Genomic DNA, 20063 nt, shown 5'->3' with positions numbered 1-20063 from the left:
ATCACGTTGGTTAAATGCGCATAAACCTAGTCATTCATATTCTAGTTTTGACTTAGACACTTCAACTACCTTTTGGCAAGAAGATTATGTTTACCTCCCTATAACACTCATGACTATTTTATTTACTCAACTTGTTCAAACCTGGCATAAATCACCTTTTAATAGAATTAATAGTCTTATTTAGACTAGTGCTACTTCGAGGCCTTAATAAGAGTTAAATCCCAAAATTTGAGGAAATCACAACCTCCATAAGTCAATCACCTTTTGGCAGAGCACGATCCTACTTTAACTATAACCCTCGAACGACAACTTTACCTATCCTCCTAAACCCTTATAGGTCAGACCTAACACCCGATTAGGGCTTGTCACTATTCTTGATTCTTCTCTTCGGGTTATTAGGGTTACTCACTTGCACTTAATACGTCCTCGGTTCAAGAGTTGTTTCTTTAGATTTAATTGATTGAATATAGAAAGTAATCAATCTTTCTTGCATGTACTCAAAATAAATCATTAATAAAACACCCACAATGTGCCCACTACAAATAAATCGAGTTCAAAAAATGGCTCAAAACAGTCCAATGAATCAACTAAATTTACTCAAAGGTTGGTCGGGTATGGGTTAGAACCCAATTAGATTTTTTGTTCACAACCAAATACCTGTTTGACATATGGCATAGATGACGTAAACAATAAGACAGAAAATTTCTCTCTCTTGCCTATAGTGAAGAAAAAAATGTAATTTTCTAATTAGATCACCATGTGGAATTCAAAAACATGATCCAATACCATAGTATTGTAGAGGATGAAATTCTATGAACTTTAAAAAAAAAAAAAAAATTGACCATTGAATTTTAATCTGAAGTTTGGGTGCTTGATAACTGTCCATTTTCAACACCTTGGTCAATTTTGAAAATTTTTGTTTTTTTTTACCATGAGTTTTTTAATGAAATCTAGAAGGCTTTGGTGTTTGATTGCCAATATGACAATCCCTTTGGGTCCCACGACCTTTTTTAAGTTTAGAAATCTTAAAACTGAAATTTGTAATATGTGGGCGGGAGAGAGAAATTTTCTCTCGGTTGCTTAGTTTATTGGTGCCATATGTCAAACGAGTATTTGGCTGTGAGTAAAAAATCACTTGTTCTAAAGTATAGCCTTGGGTTTTAGGAAAGCATGGGTCAAAGCCTATAGACCACAATCAAGCATAAAAAGGGTGGGACGAAGATAACAATCTTACTGTGAGATTTAAAAAAGAAGTATGGTGCTGTAAAGTCTGAACTGTCCAAAGACCTTATAATTTAAAAAAAAAAATATTTAAGGTAAGTTTGATTGCATGAAAAATTATGGGGAAATTGAAGTTTCGTGGAAAATAGTATATTTCCAGTGTTTGACGTGTTAAAAACTCTAAATTTGTGCATTTGCCAATAACCCCAATTTTCCTTCATCAATGGCAAATCATTTTTTTATTCTCCCTTGAAAAATGATCCGTTAGCACACGACAAATCAAACAAAATCAATATTTATCTTATAAATAAAGTTAAACAAAATAAAAAAAGCACAAAAAAAAAAAAAATGAAATCAAACAACATCATAATTTTTCAAATAAATATTTAAATTATTAAAAATTAATTATTTTTATAAAAAAAAATTTAAATTATCTAAATCAATTTGTTTTTTTTATTATAAATTTCTGATTGAATAATTAATTTTAAATTATATTAATATTTATTTTATAAATAAAGTTAGAGAGCTGCTATTGGCACCCCAAATTTTATAGACTACACCCCCAAATAAAAAAGAAAATAATAAATAAAAATTGGGGTGCCAAAAGAAACTATCTAATTATTTGCTAAATTTGATCTATTTTTTTGGTTTAGGATTTAATCTGAATCAAATCATAATTGTAAACAAATACTAAAATTGTTTGACCGAATGTTATAATGTTGATATTATAATTTGAGCCAAACCTTTGTAATATTTGAAGAATGTGTTTTAATCTTTAATTGGGATCGATGTGATAAATAATTTAAGAAATTGAGATGCAATAATTCAAATCTTTCCAAAAAAAGATGAATTTATCATTATTTTTTATATAATTATCACAAAAGTCAAATTAAAATAACATATTTTGATTATTTTATGCAATTTAAACAACAAAAATAATTTTCATAAAATTTTCCATATTGTGCCCAAACAGTAAAATAGGATTTGCTTGACAAATCATTTGCCTGGCAAAGATTTGCCAACAAATTTTTTCTTTGCAATCAAACATGCCCTTAAAACTAAATTAAGGCTCAGTCCAAAGTCAAACACTCAGTAGGCTTTGACCAGCAGCAACAAACAAGGCAGTGGCAATTCCAACTCCGGTTACCCCGTGGTCAATTGACAATAAGGGTAGGATTCTAAGCATGAAATTTTTGGGAAAAATAGGAGTTTTGAAAATCTCTCTAAAAACTTGAATCAAGAACATTCAAATACTCTCAATACTCATCAATTTCGAGTGAAAGTGAGAGCAAAACCATTACTCTAATACTAATTGTAAGATTATTAAACCCTTTATTAACAAGATCTTTGCACTCACAGTCCATCAAGATCAACAAAATAGAACCTCGAATTATAATTAATTAAGTTCTTGAACATACCAGTGATGCTTTGATTCAAAGTAAATACGGAATAATTGAGCCAAAAACACCTTTTAGATCTAATCCAATAATGCTTCAACCAAGCCTCTATAGGTGGTGCACAACCCAATGCTGATTTAATCATGACAGCTTCATTGGGAAAATGTTAAGTTTTATATCACTTTAGTCATTCCTTTGATGCAGTAATCAAATGTAGTGATTCGGAGGATGTTTTAAAATTGGGGGTCACCCCTTCAGCTTGTCAAAAATCAAAGGTAAACTCATGTGTCACTTATTCTATAGGGATATTTATGAAAGGTGATCAACTTTTAACGAATTTACGACTCTCTGGGTCACTGTTCATTTTAATTATTAAAACGTAAATGATAACGAATTCAGAGGTTTTTAAAGTGACTATTTCACAGGTTTAAAGTGACTAATTGGAAATAACCCATTTTCAACTCATGAAATGGTAATTCATTCTATTCTACAATCATTTGCTTGAAACAATCCCTTGGCCATAGGTGAATCATTTCATTGAAGTTTATTACCAAATTCGGTGGAGCAGTATGATGAATTGGATTGATTCACTTTTCAAATGTATTTCTTCATTTATTTTGGTAATCATGACCATGAGGTTTTTGGCAAGTCCACTCAATAGTGAAATAATGGCGAGGTTTTACCACGTGAGCCTTTGTGAGGTTTGTTTCCAAACAAAGATTTTTTTTTAAATGTTATTTTTCGAACACCTAACCTTTCAAAAAACTCTCGAATTAATTCAATGAGATGCAAAAAATTTGAATAACCCCAAAAATTGCGTTTCTGTCATGTGCACACTGATATTTAACCTTAATTATGGTGTGTTTATGATATTTACACACTACGTTTTCTAATGGAAAACACTTTTTTAGGCTTTTCAGCATTGATATATTTTTTATAGGATGTGTAGTATTTCTGCTTACTATATACCACAATATCAATGCAACAAAATAATATGGTTTTGCAAAGAATTCGAGAATAAAATTTTGAAAAATTATTTTTTGAAATTAGACATAAAATAATGATGATGTAACCATCTCTAAAAAGGACTTTAAACTCTAGTCTTCTTTCTTTGACCTTAGGATATTTTTGGATTGTAGTACAGACTATGGTTTAAAGATTCATTTCATTTTGTATTGTTTCCTACAAAACATTTTGGATTTTCAACTTGTCGAGATGAAACTACATGAAAATCGAAACATTTGAAGTTCCATTCAATTTCTCTAAATTTTTTTTTCTTGATTTACAAATCTACAAGAGAGATCTATGAAATAAAAGAAGAAAAATCTGGGAGAGTGGAGAGAGAGAGAGAGTTCTGGATAATCGAATCTGGAGAGAGGGGATTGGAAGTGCGAGATTGAGAGGGAAAGAGAGACTTGACCTTGGTCTTCTCTAGAAGACTCTTAGTCATTTAGACCAGCCCCCACATATTTTGTTAAATATTTGATATATCCTGTGCTTTCAAACTAAAGATATGCCCCTTGACTATGGCCACTTGCGAATAATATATACATGTATTTGTATATATACATATACATATATATGTTATTAGTGTTTAAAATGTTTTGGTTTTAAAAAAAATCGAAACATTGGAATGAAACCAATTTTTAAACCATGGTAGAGACCAACTCTTTAGTTGGGTGAGTTTGGTGCCTAACACCTTCCGCAACCCATAACTCGATCCCTTACCCATTGTCTATTACCCATAGACCGACTCAAATTCAATTTGGAGTCATGTTTGGTTCCTAGACCTATAATTAGGTGGTGACTCCCAAATCTCCAAAAAAATTACATTTAAAAAGTATCGAGCCATTTTCACATACAAGATAATCTTCTTACCTTGGACTCTTGATTAGCATGCCATCTAGCATGTCCTCGAACGTACGAGGCACCAAACATTGGTAAGTAGCCCCAACATTTTTTAATATGAATAATATCACTTTATAGTAGAGCCACCTCTCCATGATGGAAGTTGTCTTTTCTTCGTCGTTCAGATGAAGTAGGATCTAGTTCTAACCTAAGAATCCATACATAAGGGGAGGAGCTAGTGGGGGCAATTGGCCCCACAGAACTTTGAGACACCCCTATATTTTCAACTAATTACATGCTCCATTGTCCCCACTCCCCCACTTCTCTCCCCATTTGCCCCAATACCCCTCACCTCCCTCCAATCCCCCCCCCCCCTTCAATTTTTTGTTGATGACATTGCATCTTGACCAGATCTTCTCACATACTAATTGGAAATGACCTAAATATCATTTTCTTCAACTTCTAATAAAAAATCTTTGAATTTCTCCCTAGAACCATTCATCTTCAAGTTCTTCAACTATACGACTAACTATAGTTTGCCCCTACTACAAGAAAATCTTGGCTCCGCCCCTGCATAAATAGTCGCCTTGGGTGCCCTACTACTACATCAAGTAGTTGACCAATTCATGATAACGAGAAAGTATCTTTGGGGCATGACTGATTGATGATGGAGAAATCCACAAAAACTCTGACTTTCCTGTTATTTTTCATTATGAGAACAACATTTGATATCCACTTTGAATATTGAACTTCCTTGATGAATCTCACAATAACCTTGAGATTTCTTGGTTCACCCCATCTAGAACATTGGGGTTGCCCTTCTTCCTTTTTTGGTTCACAGGTCTCGTACCCTAGTCTATATTTAACCTGTGACAAACCACCTCTATGTCAATTCTCAGTATGTCTTCCATTCTCCAAGCAAACACGTCTTCATTTTCCTGAAGAACATGAATGAGCCACTTCCTCTTCATCTTTCCAAAGCTCATTCCAACTATTACTTCTTTTTCTTCTCCTTCATTTCCCATACTTGATTTCTTCGTAGGCTCCACGGTATAATCCCTAGTCTCATCCTCATTTTCGAGTCCCACCTTCCACGATGTCTCTACCTCCATCCCCTCTCATAAACCATTTTCATGTAGTCATTATTGCTTTGTTTACCTTTTGGGCTTTCTTCCTTTAAGACATCCGTGCTATGTTGTTAAGAGTCCCGCCTAGACCCTGCATAGCCCCAATTTCCCTCCTAGATCATCCAAGTGTCTAAGCCTTACCCGCTTTAAGCAAGATTTTAAAAACTAGGGTTAGAGTGATATTTTTATGAAATAATTTTATATAAATTGTGTTTTAATGGGTATTTAATCAATTTTAGAACATAAGGAATATCTTAAATATTTAGTTAAACTTGATGTCTGTTTAAGATTAAAAAAATAAAAAAACATAGTAGCACTACGTGAAAACTGGAAAATTCAACATTAAAATTTGATGGGCCAAGGCCCACAACTTTTAGAAACTGAATTTTAACAGTTTAGGACCGTCGAAATTCTTGATGTTCCCAAATTTGACGGTTTAGAGCTATCGAATTTCTCTCATCATTCATTAATTTGACAGTTTCGGCTCGTTGAAAAAAAAATTTGATACCAATTTGACCTCTTGGTCTGTCGAATTTTATGAAATTTGACAATCCAAGGCCGTCAAATTTGGGCTTTTTTCACATTGTGTAGGTGGCATGTTCAAATGCACATATATGGAACAATTTAGGATCTATGAACGATTAAAATTACTTTAAAAAAAAAGAGATAATCTTATATTTTCATATTTTATCATTTAATAAATGGTAAATTTTTTTTTGTAATTTAAAATATTAACTAAGGGTATGTTTGATTGCACATGGAAAATAGGGTGAAAAATTAATTTCCATAGAAAATGACATTTTTCAAGTGTTTGATTGCACATGGAAATGAAAATTCATTTTCCACCCTAATCAAAAAGTCCACCAAGATTTCATTTTCCCATCCATATGGGTGGGAAAGTGAAATCCACTTATATTTTCCATTCCCAATTCTTCCCCACTCATATCTTCTTCATTCCTACCACCAACACCACCATTACACTAACCTCGTCGTCATCGTCATCACCGTCGTCGTCGTCATCGTCACCGTCGCCGTCTCTGTCTTTATCATCACCATCTCCGGCCACCTTCTCTCTCTCTCTTCTTCTCCTTCTTCTCCATCCCTCACCTCCTCCGCCACCACCACCACCACATTTTTCCCCCATCTTCCTCATCAACTTCTTCTTTACTTACCTTCGCCGCCGCCACCATCACCATCATGTTCTCCCTTCTTCTTCCTCACTTACCTCCACCGCCACCATCGTTGCCTCCATCGTCGTCGCCAACACTATCATCTTCGTCGCTGTCGTTGCCATATCCTCCTCCTCCCTCTTCCTCCTCATGTTCTCTTCTTCTTTTTTTTCATATTTTTCTATGATTTTATCTAAGTAAAATCAAACAATAGAATTTGATTTTCCAACCCTACCTATTTTCCACCACTATTTTTTCATGGATTTCAAATTCCATGGAAAGTCACTTTCCATGCAATTAAACATACCCTAAGACTATTTCGAAGATAACATAATAAAAAATATTTATGCTATTTTATGAAATTAAAAACTAACTAATGTGGTTATATTTATAGGGTTATGGGATTTTAATTTTATTCATTTTGACAAGGATGACCTTAAGAATAATAAGTTAGATGAAAATGTGGGGGCGCTTTTGGTCTTCCAAATTTTGATGTCAACAAACGCATATTCAACTTTATTTTACTAGAATAGCAAAGATTTTTCAGAGGCATCAAATTACTTCGGTGTTTGCAGTTAAATTATTTTCATTATTCTTACATATTAGTTGTTTTGAATTACAAGTTTGCCAAATAGTTGATAACTTATTAGTATCTTGGTGATGACATTTACATTTTTTTTCTCTCTTTTTATATGACCTTTTACTACATATAAAAATTTAGAACATTAATTTTATTTTTTTTTGGTTGCTTAGGCCTTGCCTAGGGTTTTTAACAACTTTGCTTCCACGCGCCACCTTCTCGCTGCAGTTTAATCTTCCTCCCATAGGGGCAGGGAACCGTATTTTGCTTGGTGCAAGGTTGATTACAATTATTGGAGAGTTTTCTCCTCTACGGGGGTGCGTGGAGCCTCCATCAAACCCAATCAATGGTATCGACTATGGTTTCGACTCCCCAACAAGTACATTCAATTGGTTATGCATCATCATGTATGATATCTTGATTGAATTTCCCCAATCAATTAGCACCCACCAAACTTCTCCACCTCCAATCCTTATTGAAATCACAAGAGCATCATAATGAAGGTAACTTACTCCTGCCAAATCACATGACGAGAAAAAGGTAGTGGTTCCTTCCTTGTCTCCCAACATCTCTCCCTCTATAATTAAGTCATTGCACTTCGCCAACTCTAATATCTCACCGTGTAGCACATGTATGATTTTTGCGGGAGGTGGAGGTGGTGGTAGGTCGGGTTCTACAACTTCCTTCTTTAACTGCCTCATTCTCTCTCATACTCCATTTCCTTCTAGGGGAACACCTTCCTTGCCCTTCTCTTACATACTCCTCGAGATAACCCTAGTAGATCAAATCTTGAAGGTGGTGTTTCAAGGACCAGAACTAGTTAGTTAAGTGTGTATTAGCTTGATGATGCGCACAATAAAGAGCATTGGTTCTAAACTTCCCCTCCTTCAATGGTTTTGGCTATCTAAAAAATGGCTTAGTCTTTATTTTGGAGATAATACGTGAGAGGGACATTTTTTATATCTACATATTCTCTTTCTTTATGTTGTCATTTGCTTCTGTTCTCTCGTCCCTTGTTCCTTCTTCCTAGTCACTTGTGCCACGTTATATACTGCTCTTTTCCCCTTCATGGCTTATTGTTTTTGATCTTCCTACACCCTAGTGTATTTCTTCGCCCGTAACATGAGCTCTTCTACATCCTCCGGTCTCATTTTGATGAAAGACTTGCATAGATCCGAGTTGCCACTATGGCTCCCTTGAATGCCAAATTGGGTATTTGATCATGGCACCCTTCCTGCCAGCATCTTGACGTCTTTGCGTTTCGTCATGAAATCCTTTATCCCGAAAAGAGTATCCATGCCAGCCCCCCATCGCTTATTGCAAATGTATTGATAGACGAATGTGGAAGAATAAAATCAACAGCCACAAGAGAAGGCCTAAGGGGTCGGAGGTATGCTTCAAGGTTCTCATGGTCCGGTTGCTCCCGTTCCCGAATCTAGATGCGTCGGGTACGGTTTAAGAGAATAATTACCTAAGAGGGTAAGACACGTAAATCCCTAGATTCTCGGGATATGGGCGCAAGATCTTAGGGAAATTCCTAATTTTAAGGGATTAGATGTTTACTTTTTCAAGAAGAGAAAAGAAAGAAGAATTCTATAAATAAGGGAGGAGAAGATCCAAAAGAGGAGGTGAATAATTGTTTTCTTTGTTTTCTCTTTAGAATCTAACTTTGGCATCGGAGCTTCTTCCTCTTTCTAGGGATAAGCCGGAGCAAAGGAGGAACTATCAACGTGCGACCCTGGAGTCTGGGTCCTAATAAAAGCTCTGTTGATATCAGGAAGTTGCGAAAATCGACTTCTACAACGAATACTTTGCATAGGGTTTCGAAGTCATGAATTGATCCCTGAGGCAACCGTTGAAATTAGGAGAACACACTTCTCTTCCAGGTTGGAAGGGAAAAGTTTGCACTTTAACCCATCTTCCCACTTGTGCAGGGATAACTGCTTATGGGATCCTGTGTCCATTTGAAGGGTGTAAACTTTGGCGGTATGAATTTTCGACACGGCTCCTCTCTTAGTATCTCCTTGGTGAAATAGAACTTATTACCTCCTTAATTGCAGCCAATTTGGTCGCTCCTCTCTGTGGGGAGTTTCTATTATGGCAACTTGATTGACTCTAAAACAACACATAATTAGTGGATTTGGGTAAAAATAACATAACATTCCTAGGTATTAAGATTCACAAAAAATGATGTTATTTTTCATGTGTCTATTTCTTTTTCTTTTTGTATAGAGATTGGTCATACAATAATGCTTTTATTATTATTACTTCTTGTTATGGGAGATACATAATTTTTGTACTAGGCAATTAAGACATTTTCCTTTTTCTGTCATCCCTTACCTTTAATTAGTAGTGAAGTTGTGATACATTAATTTTTTGTGATAAAACGTAGATTATATTTCTGTAATACTTAATTTATGTCAGTAGATATTGATTTAAGGTTATGCAACTTTATTCTTACTAATTATATTTTTTGTTTGATTGTAGAAATGGAACTTATGTTTTTTTCCATTAAAATTTCATTAAACAGGTTACCTTGTTCAGGTCAGGTTACCAATTTATCAAAAGGATCTGGTTTGGGTTTAGTAAATTTTCATAAAAGCCTACCTCAACACATGACACCATGCAAAGATGACCCAACCCATTGCCACCCCCACGTTACAGTGGAATATAGTCCTAATTGGTCAGCTGAACACAAGGTCAAAAATAAAAAATAAAAAAAATTACGGGTTAAGTTTGGAAAATCAAGTTCAAGAGAAAATTTTGTGAAAGTAGCTTTTGATCTCGTAGTAATTGATTACAATAGAAAATTTATATTCCATCCTTTAAATATCAACTTTGAATTACAAAAGTTAAAAGTTGATAAAAATAAAATAAGTTTTATAAGACAAATAAGATTAAATAGTTGAATATGAGGGAACTATTCATTCCCAAGTAACCTTCACACGCTAAAAAGTCTACTGCAATGGATAAATTACAATGTGAAAAAAACCCAAATTTGAGGGCCTTGGGCCGTCAAATTTCATAAAATTTGACAGATCAAGAGGTTGAATTGGTGTCAAATTTTTCATTGTCAATTTTTTTTTCGACAGGCCTAAACTGTCAAATTAATGAAGGATGATAGAAATTCAACAACTCTAAGCCATCAAATATGGGAACATTAAGAATTTCGACGGTCCTAGACCGTCAAAATTCAGTTTCTAAAATTCGTGGGCCTTGGCCCATCAATTATTTACGTCGAATTTTCCAGTTTTCACGTAGTGAATTAGTGGATGTGTTAGTGTCAAGAATTAAATTTAGCCAACAAGACAAGTTAGTAAACTCATTAAAGGTGTTAAACACTAATGTGTGTTAATTGTGACTAACTATTTAATTAACCAAATCAACTTGCTAATGTGTTAGTTTTAATTTTGAAAATAATAATGAACAATGATTATTTTATTAATTTAAAATTTAACCAAAGAAACTAACAATTACAAAAAGTTGACTTAACAGGTTTGCACTAATGCTTATGTGAACTCTCATGTTAACCCATTTTTAACAAGTGATGTAACTCCAACGTACACACTAGTGAGTGTGTAAACATGTTAACCACCTTTGTACACATGTTATAATTGTTGATTTTTTTTATCTTAATTTTAAACTATTAAATAATCATTATCGACTATTATTATTTATTTTGAAAATTAAGGGGGGGTTAGGCAAACCCCCAACCAGAAAAAAGAAGGCCTTTACATTCTTTCATAAACGTGCCCGTAGGCATCTTTTCATATGATGTTCTTGAGATTACTAGGGAGGCTTAGAGGATCCAACCTAATTCTATCAGGGGTAGTAAGGTAATTAGCTAGGAAATCCACTGCTTGATTTGTCTCTCTAAATAGAAAGAGAAGTCAATCTTTTATAATAACGAGGCTTCAACTTTGATGGCTTTAACCAATCTCTTTTCTTTCCAAGGGGTCTTGTTGATGCCATTGATGCAGTTGATAGCTATTTTTGAGTCTACTCTGACATTCAAGGATCTAATGTGAAAGGTATCTGCCATGTCCAAACCTTTTAGGATCGCTTGAAGCTCATAGAACAGAACTTATTCCCCATGGGTGGTTTCTACCAAGGCTCCTATTGTTCTTCCTTGGCCATCTCTAATTATAGCTCATTCTCTCCCCACATTACCTCTAAAGGAGCTTTTAATGTTGAATGCACATTCGCCCTGAAGAGGCTTAATCCATTTGCATCTCACGGTGTTCTTTACCTCGAATTTGGTGATGATGTTCCAAGAGTTCATAAACTTTCTATTCGTAGTGTTGTCTTCAGTGGCTGTGCCCATGCTTTTGGTTCTAAATATGACATCTCTAACGATGAAGTTTTCCAACAGATTTGAGGGGAGGAAGCTATTCTTATAGATTCTTCTGCATCTTTCCAACCATATGTGATGTATGAATGCGTTAAAGGCAAGCTTTTTAATGAGGGAGCTTAGGGAGTTCCCCTTGATGTGGTTACTCAGCCATTCTACCTCAGAGTCTCAGTCTATGTTTAGGTGGTTGATGTTGTTTCTCCTTAATAATCTCTGCCACAACCCGAAGGCTTAATCGTACCCAAGGAATATGTGGCTTTCGTTTTCAGGGTCATTCCTGCAAAAACAACAGTTTGAGTGTTGGGTAATTCTCATGACCATTAGTTTTTCATGAGTTTTAAGCCCCTTGTTCAGTCCAAGCCATGAGGTAGCACTATGTCTCTTGATGTTGTTAGGGAACCAAACTAGTTTGTGCCAGATGACTTGTGGGTTGGGTTGTTGCAAGGTTTTGTAAGCAGATTTCAATGTGAAGACACCTTTCGGATCTGGTTTCCATATCACTTTGTCCTCTTCAGTGCCATCCAGTTGCAAGGTTCGAATGTTGTCCTATATGGGCCCCAAGGTGGCAAATAAATGCATAAGGAGGATCCATGAGTCTTGGCAAATCAGTGAACTCACTTTTGCTTCCCTGTGAAGCCTTAGGTCTATGTTGGCTTCTTGTTGCCTATTGTGTTTTAGAATCCCTACGGCGTTCCAAGGATCATGCCATGTGTAGGTCTTGTTGCCATTTCCTATTCTGCACCAAATCAGATTTTGAAAAGCTTCCCTACTTTGAAGCACTTCCTCCACATCCACGAAACTTCAGTGGGAGGGGGAATGGTCCAGAAGTGCTTTCCCTTAATCATGTTTCTTTGAATCCAATTAACCCATAGGCTTTCCTTGTTTGATGCAATATCCTAGATCTGCCTAGTTATGGCAGCTTTATTTTGAAGAGTTAGATCATGGAAGCCTAGTCCTCCTTCCCTCTTGTCCCTTGCTACCCTCTTCTAGCTAATGCAATGCATTTTGTTTCTCATGACAAGCTTTGCCCATAGGAATCTGGAACAAAGTTTATCTATCTTTTTTAAAGCTTTCTTCGGCAATATGAGTACACTAGTCCAGAATACTTGCATGTTGCTAAGTACAGACTTGATCAGTTCAATTCGGCCAACTAACGACAAAAATCTTGCCTTCCAAGTATTGATTTTAGTAAAGCTTGGTAGTCAAATAGCTTTAGCCTTGTTAAAATAAGAGGGATTCCAAGGTATCTGATAAGGAGATATGCTTCAACTATATGAAGCTCTATGGTTATCTTCATTTTTTCCTTGTTCTTGATATCGAAGTAATACACATTGCTCTTGTTTACATTCATTTTGAGCCCAGAAGTTCTGCCAAACCAAGTCAAAGCCACACTCACAGATTCGACCGATGACAGGTTGCCTTTGAAGAAGATAATTAGGTCGTCTGCAAATATAAGGTGATTGATCTTGGATTCCTTGCATCTTGTCATTAGCTTGAGTTTCCCCTTGTTAGCAAGGTCCATCAGTCTGACAGAAATGAGCTCCATCACTATAATGAATATGTAAGGGGATAGTGGATCTCTTTGGCGAATCCCTCTTCTCCTAAGGAAGTAACCTTTGAAGCTATCATTGATTGAAATAGAGTACATGGGGGAGGATAGGCAGTCCCAAAACCATGCAATGAAGTTCTCAGGAAATTGCATTTTCTCCAAGCAATAAATGATTACATCCCAAGAAACTGAGTCATAGGCTTTCCTCAGGTCAATTTTAGCAATACACTTGGGTTCTCCTCTGTCTTTATGGAAATTCCTGACAAGCTCATGGGATATAGCATGATAGTATCTCTGATCGATCTCCCTTTGATGAAGGTTGATTGGTAAGGGCTGATCAGGACGTTGAGGATGCCTTTGATTCTGTTCACAATTTTATGGAGGACATTGCAGCAAGCTATTGGTCTGAACTCATCAGCAGATGTAGGCCTATCAATTTTGGGCACTAGGACAATGACAGTGGCATTGATTTCTTTGACCACCTTCCCCCTCTAAATGTAGAATTGAATGGCATTGCCTATGTCTTTGTTGATTAAGTTTCAAGAATTTTGATAGAAGTATGCAGTAAACCCATCAGGGCCAGGAGCCTTATCTCCATCCATGGAGAAAGTGGCTTATTTTGATTTCATTTTCTTCAACAGGTAGTGTAAGCATGTTGGCTACAGAGGCATCTAGCTCTTTGAGATGGATATCCTGGTCGTGAATCTCAATGGGATAGTAGGTTCCGTAGAGTTTGTTGTAGTAGTTAAGGATTTCTTGTTCCAATTCTTCTTCCTTGTCGAGCCAAGTACTATTGTTGTCTTGGATTGAAGAGATCATGTTGCGAGTTCTTCTAGCTAGCAGTGATTTGTGGAAGAATGAGGTGTTCAAATATCCAAGTTTAAGCCAATTGATACTAGATTTATGTCAGATGCATGCTTCCTCTCTCTTGGCCACCTCCTGATATCGATAGGCAAGGCTCATCTCCTCATTAGCAAGCTCCTTGTTAAGGGGCTGTTCTTGGATGGCTTGCTGGATTCTTTCCAGCTGCTTATAGGTGATCTCTGTGATCTTATCCTTGCTAAATTGTTGAGAACTCTAGCTTTAAGGACTATCTCCAACTTCTTGAGTTTCAACACAACTTTATACATCGAGTTGCCTTTCATGGGCTTTTCTTAACTGGCTTTAACAACTTCCTGGAACTTCTCATCTTCAGTCCAAAAGTTAAAGAATTTGAAAGGCTTTAGTTTGTTGTTGTCATTGCCCAGTCTAATAGACATTGGGATGTGGTCAGATATTCTTGAGGGATGAAATTCAACTTCGGAGTTGTTGAAGGATTCGATCCACTTTATGTTGGTTAACACCCTATCCAGCTTCGATAGTATTCTTTTGTCATCTTGTTTGTTGCACTAGGTTAGGTGGCATCCCTTGCTTTTTAGGTCCATTAGGTTGGTGTTTTGTAGGCATTTCACAAAATCTTTAACATCAGCATTTGTAACTCTTTTGCCTCTAATTGTTTTTCCTAGCAGATGTTATTGTGTTGCAATCCCCCATCACAAGCCATGGGATGTCGATGTAGGCAACCATACACTCCAACTTTTTCCATAACCTCTTCCTTTCTTGTCTGTCATTTGACCCATAGATAAAAGTTAACATGAATGGGACTCCTTTTTCCACTTTCTCCTGAAGAGAAATCATCTGATCTGACTTGAAAACTAGGTTTAAGTTCACTTTGTTGCTGTCCCACCCCACCCAAATTATGCCCTTAAGAACACAACTATAATTCTCCTCCATCTTTCATTTGGGCCAGACTGCTCTAGCAATGCAACTCTTGTTGATTTCTCTAACTCTAGTTTCCATAATCCCCATAATGTTTATGTTATTCTTCTTAATGCATCTGTTAATCTCCTGTTGTTTAAGGGAGTCATCCAACCCTTTGATGTTCCAAGTTGCACCGTTCATTGATCAACTGTTGGGTCCCGCTCCCTCTCTTCTTTCTCCTCCTCATGGTCATTTTCTTCTCTATTTTGTTATTACGTAAGTCTCATAGCTTCCTTGATATTCTGAAGTGTGGGTAATTTGTTTCTAGGTTTCATTGCCAACTCATCAATCTTTAGATTATTTAAGTCTTTGTTCACCCATTTCTAAATCTCCACACTTCTATTGTCTACCTCCGATAAAATTTGGAATCTATTATTAAGTGGGGTGGGGATCTTGGTTGGGGACTGGACTTGTCTTCTTCAACTGACTATTATTTATCTTTTCCTCAAGCTTAAGATACCTAGTGCTAGTTTCTCTTCTCTCATTGCCAACTATTTCTTCACTATTCGAATTTTCCCATTCCATGCCTTTTTGGTTATAGTTCATTCCGTCAGTACATGTCTTGTGTTTCTTTCGATGATGTCTTATTGTGTCATTAGTAATTTTCCCTTACCGATAGTTCCTTATGTAAGTCTTCTCTTGCTGGGTGCTTCTTATATTATTTTTGTGGGTAACTATAGCCTATTCTATCCCTTTCCTCCGATTTCCCTCCCTTTCTTTATTAGTCCTTTCTATGATCTAGGTTACTGTCATTTGCAATTGTCTTGTTGCATTCTATGAAGTAATTGCCTTTTGGGTGTTTGAATGTGCCGCATTTAGAACATTTAAGAGGCACCCAATCATATTGGATAGACTTGTGCCAGAGCTTCATCTTTAACCTCAACAAAGATCCTGTTTGGGAGGTCCCTGGATGCTTCTATCTCAACACAGACTCTCGCATAAGACATACGAAGGAGACCCTCTGTGGCGTTGTCCATGAAAAGAGGTTTCCTAATAGAACTGGTAATTTAGCCTAAGGTGTCTAGGTTCCAAAACTGGTTATGGAGGTCATGTAACTTTATCCAAATTGGGATAATAACTGATTCGAATTTTTCTAATTCAATCTTGACTCTCCATTCCTTGAGCACCATCAGCCTGTTGGCAACATACTAAGGGGGGGCCTCTTGCAAGGCTCTTCTTCTGTCCTCTACATCTCCAATCTTAAAAAAATACAACTTGTTGACTGCCATTAGGTCTCCATAACATTCTTAACTATAGCTTATGAGAAATTGTGTCCGAGAAAGTGTCCCACTAAGGTCCATTTCCATTCTTCTTCTCCCTTCCTCATCATCTCCTTTGGGCAGGTAATGACTCTTATTCCCTTCTAGAACTTGAGGGTGGAATGTTAATTTGCTAAATCCTATATCAAAAGCTTTGGTAGAGCCCATCATAGCTACCTAGACCTGTTAGCATTAGTTCTTAATGGTGGTCCCTCCCCTTCCTAGTCTTATATAGGGTTATCATTGTCGTGGTTTGTGCAGTGGTATCTACTGGCCGAGCTCTTGGTTCTTCCACATAAGTTCCTAATGATTTGTTGGATTCCTCTTTGATTTGAATTCCTTTCTCCTCCTAGGCTTCCTTATCTTTTCCTTCGGTTATGTGGGCATTCCCTCTTTCAAGAAGATCCTCTCCTCAATATCTATAATATAGCACCTGGAACTTGAAACTCCCAGTATCCTCTTGGGGTTGCTTACTAAGGTAGAAAACTCTTCGGTGTTCAACAAGTTCCTTCTTTCTGACATGTCCATAAGACTACCCAGGGAGTTGCTTCCATCTCTTCCTCCAATGTATCTTCCTCTACCTCCAAGGTAGCCTCTTCCTCAAACTAGCCCTCTTCTACCTCCGCTACAACAAGGTTGCAAGCTTATGCCATCAAAGCTTGTCCATGTTTTTAGCAGAAGGTTTCACTTCTGTTCCCATTAGGTATATATGTCAAAGTCTTCTCCACCCTTCTCCCAGCCCCTCTAGGTCTGGATGCTTAGCTCTCCTATCGTCTTTTCCATTAAAAGCTCTCAACCCTTTCAAGGAACTTTCATCTAACACTTTCTGTCCTCTTTAAAATCTGTAATCTTTTTGGCCGAAAGAGCTTCAAATCTATCTTATGCCCCTAACTGGATTCGCATCTTTAGTTAAGCTTAAACAGCCATGGACATTCTCTTCGCACCTGTTATTTCTATTAGGACACGATCATAACTCTACCAAATCCTTTTCAGTTTAACTTGTAAATTCGTAAAACTCCCATTTCTTCATAGAATAGTTACGATGTAGTCAATGACTACCGTTGCAAAATAGTTCAAGTTGTTGCAACTGCATAAAAATTACTATTATTTTCAAAATTTATACATTAACAAACTGGCGTAACTATTCAAATTTGTGGGTTGGAGCACATTTGTTTACCTTCTACCGTCCACCACCTTGTCCATTATGGACGCTGTAAATAAATTCACTTGTTAAAATTAGACTAACATCGATAAAAGTGCCTACATGCAACTTTAGGTATGGATCTTAACATCTCCATTGGAGATGCTGCAAGGGGCAGACAAGTCTCAAATAAAAATAAATCCATTTATTATTTTAAATATTAATAATATAAATTATAGAAAAACATAAATAAAACATTATTAAATATTGATTTTTGAAAGGATGGATCAGAGTCCTGGCTTGGTAATTCTCCGAAAGAGAATTAAAATAGCTCAATATAATCAGAGACGATCATGTGGGGAAAGGATCATCACTTCCACCTTTTACAAATAAATAAATAAATATGTAATTTTTAGGTAATCGATAGATTTTGATGAAAATTGGATCTAAAAGACTCAAATCCTTTTAGGGTTTAAAAGCCGAATAACTTTGAATCTTGATTTTTGTACAGTAGATATTGAAGAAGGGTTTATTTTGGGGAAAAACCAAGAGTTTTTTTAATGAGGTTGAAAATGAACATATTTCAATCATTTTGACCCTAGATTTTGAGGATGATTCCATCAGATTGAAAAACATAGAGAATTAAATAAAAAAAAAACATATATTCAGAAAGAAAAACAAAAAAAAAACAAAAAAAAGAGAAGGAAGGAAAGAGTTTCAGACATCCAAGGAAGGAAAAAGAGCAGCATAAGCTCTCAAGCCTGGCGAAGGCGAAAGCTCTTAGGCGGCCACTGCGAATGTTTTGAGAAACAAGCCTTTGGATTTGTCATCATCAACAGAAATTCTACTCAACCAATAAAATATCCACAAAATCTTAAAAAAATAAATAAAAAAACTAGAAACTAATAAGAGAGAAAGAGGCGGGACAGTCAAGAGATGAATAACAAGGAGGAAGATGGGGGTATTTATAGGACAAATGAAAATTTAGGTTTAAAACCTTCCCAAAAAAAAAAAGATTTAGGGTTTAAAGTTATGGAATCATCTCGAAGAGTTCCGTAACATCCTCGCCAATCTGGGCTGGGCCTAGTACGGGTTAGTAGTCAATATTGAACAGTATCTGGACGGACTTCAAGCTAAGTTGTAAGCCCAATCTGATTTGTGGTCTCCAGGAATAAAACGGGCTTCCACATGAGCCTTTTAATTTTCCAGTTTTGGGCAAGGGTGGGAGGGAGATTGGTTGGGCTGGGTTTGTTTCGGATTCTATTGGTCAGACTTTGGGTTGGAGTCCAATCCAAAAATTGGTTGGGTCGGAATTTGAACCCACAAAATTGGATAATCCCATCGATGGATTTTTGAGAATTTATATGAGTTGTGTTGGAGTGACCTCAAGATTGTACCTCATATCTCACATCTTGTCGTGAAAGTGTGTAGGAAACATAAATGCTTTTTGACTCGTATCTCAATGAAAAGCATCTATGATTCCTACACACTTTCACATCAGGGATGTGATGTAAAATTAGAGTATCTATGTGAAACTCTTAAAAGTAATTATCAAAAAAAAAAATCAAGCATAACTCCTAGTGTTTGTAATACATGAAAATTTTCCTCATCTCACCCACTAGTTATGCTAGCGGGTTGGGCAGGGTAAAAAACTTTTGAGTCCGGCCCTGCCTTTTTGGGCTCAAGATTAAAGCCCTAACCCTTATTTATTCGGGCGGGGCGGCCAGGTTAGTGGGCTAATGGATTTTATTGGCACCCCTTAAATGAAGGAATTTTAATTCTGGGCATTTGTCAAAAGAGTGGTGAGAATTTTGTAGTGTCCTCTTGGGCCTAAAAGAAATCTTTTGAGAAAAACTTGGGCTCTCATTTTTTATTTTTTTTCTCGCTTTCAGACCTGAGAATGGGCCCATTTATAGCCCCCTCTCAAGGGTAAATTCAAGGGACAATGAATTTCCAAGGTTCTTTAGGGAGAATTTTTGGCAAGAAGTTGAAGATAAGAGTATTTGGTCATTTTTATATTAGTTTCTAACATTGACCGTGGTCTAGGGGTAAGTCATTTATTTGAAAACCAAGGGGCACGTTAAGTATTCAGCAAAATCTCAAAACTAGACCTTTTGTTGTTAATTTTTTGTTAGTTAGAGAAGTATTTCTTAATTGAGGAACCTATTGAGCCATTCTATGGGTGTGAAGAGGAAATAGGAAGAACAGGTCAACTTAAAACTAGTGGAAAGACCTAATCGAGGAGTACAACTTGAAGTTATTGAGTTAAGTTGAGTCAAGTCGAGTCAACTAAATTGAGTTTTGGTCAGCTCAACGAGCTGTAAAACATAGATGTATCAGGTTCATGTTTAAGAATATTCCTAATGAGATGTTATATTTCTTCATCAACTGAAGTTTGTAGAGTGGTGTGAAGCCAGAGCCGTATAAAGTTGATTTGGGTCTGAAAGGAAAAGAGTTCTGATCATGACTTTGAAGAATTGAAATTTGACTAATTATTTCCTAGACTTTCTTTAAGCTTCTGTTTCAAGGATTTGAAAATCTTGTGGTTGAAGAATGTTTTAATCTGAAATTGTCGTTGGATTTGGTTGAGCTTGACGATAAAAAGGGTTGAATTTGATACT

The 20063-nt window shown here is 36.3% G+C and overlaps 1 protein-coding gene and 2 non-coding genes across 3 annotated transcripts; all 3 read right to left on the bottom strand.

Moving 5' to 3' along the window:
* Nucleotides 1-11924: 11924 nt before the first annotated feature.
* Nucleotides 11925-16019, bottom strand: LOC147409731 (uncharacterized). Its single transcript, XM_086432003.1, has 4 exons — nt 15897-16019; nt 12863-13605; nt 12312-12429; nt 11925-12239 (listed from the first exon to the last, which is right to left on the bottom strand). The coding sequence occupies exons 1-4, from the start codon at nt 16017-16019 to the stop codon at nt 11925-11927; spliced, it is 1299 nt and encodes a 432-aa protein (XP_086288129.1).
* A 1705-nt stretch (nt 16020-17724) lies between these two features.
* On the bottom strand, nt 17725-17822 carry LOC147409730 (small nucleolar RNA Z103). Its single transcript, XR_015175703.1, has one exon. It is a non-coding gene; the product is annotated as a small nucleolar RNA Z103 (small nucleolar RNA).
* Nucleotides 17823-18155: 333 nt separating this feature from the next.
* On the bottom strand, nt 18156-18280 carry LOC147409729 (small nucleolar RNA SNORD14). The gene has a single exon (XR_015175702.1). It is a non-coding gene; the product is annotated as a small nucleolar RNA SNORD14 (small nucleolar RNA).
* Between the last annotated feature and the right edge of the window lie 1783 nt (nt 18281-20063).

This window comes from Akebia trifoliata, chromosome 2 (genome assembly GCF_017979445.1).
Source record: "Akebia trifoliata isolate Shusen 1 chromosome 2, ASM1797944v1, whole genome shotgun sequence".
Taxonomy (NCBI): domain Eukaryota; kingdom Viridiplantae; phylum Streptophyta; class Magnoliopsida; order Ranunculales; family Lardizabalaceae; genus Akebia; species Akebia trifoliata.
This window is presented reverse-complemented; position numbering and strand designations above follow the sequence as displayed.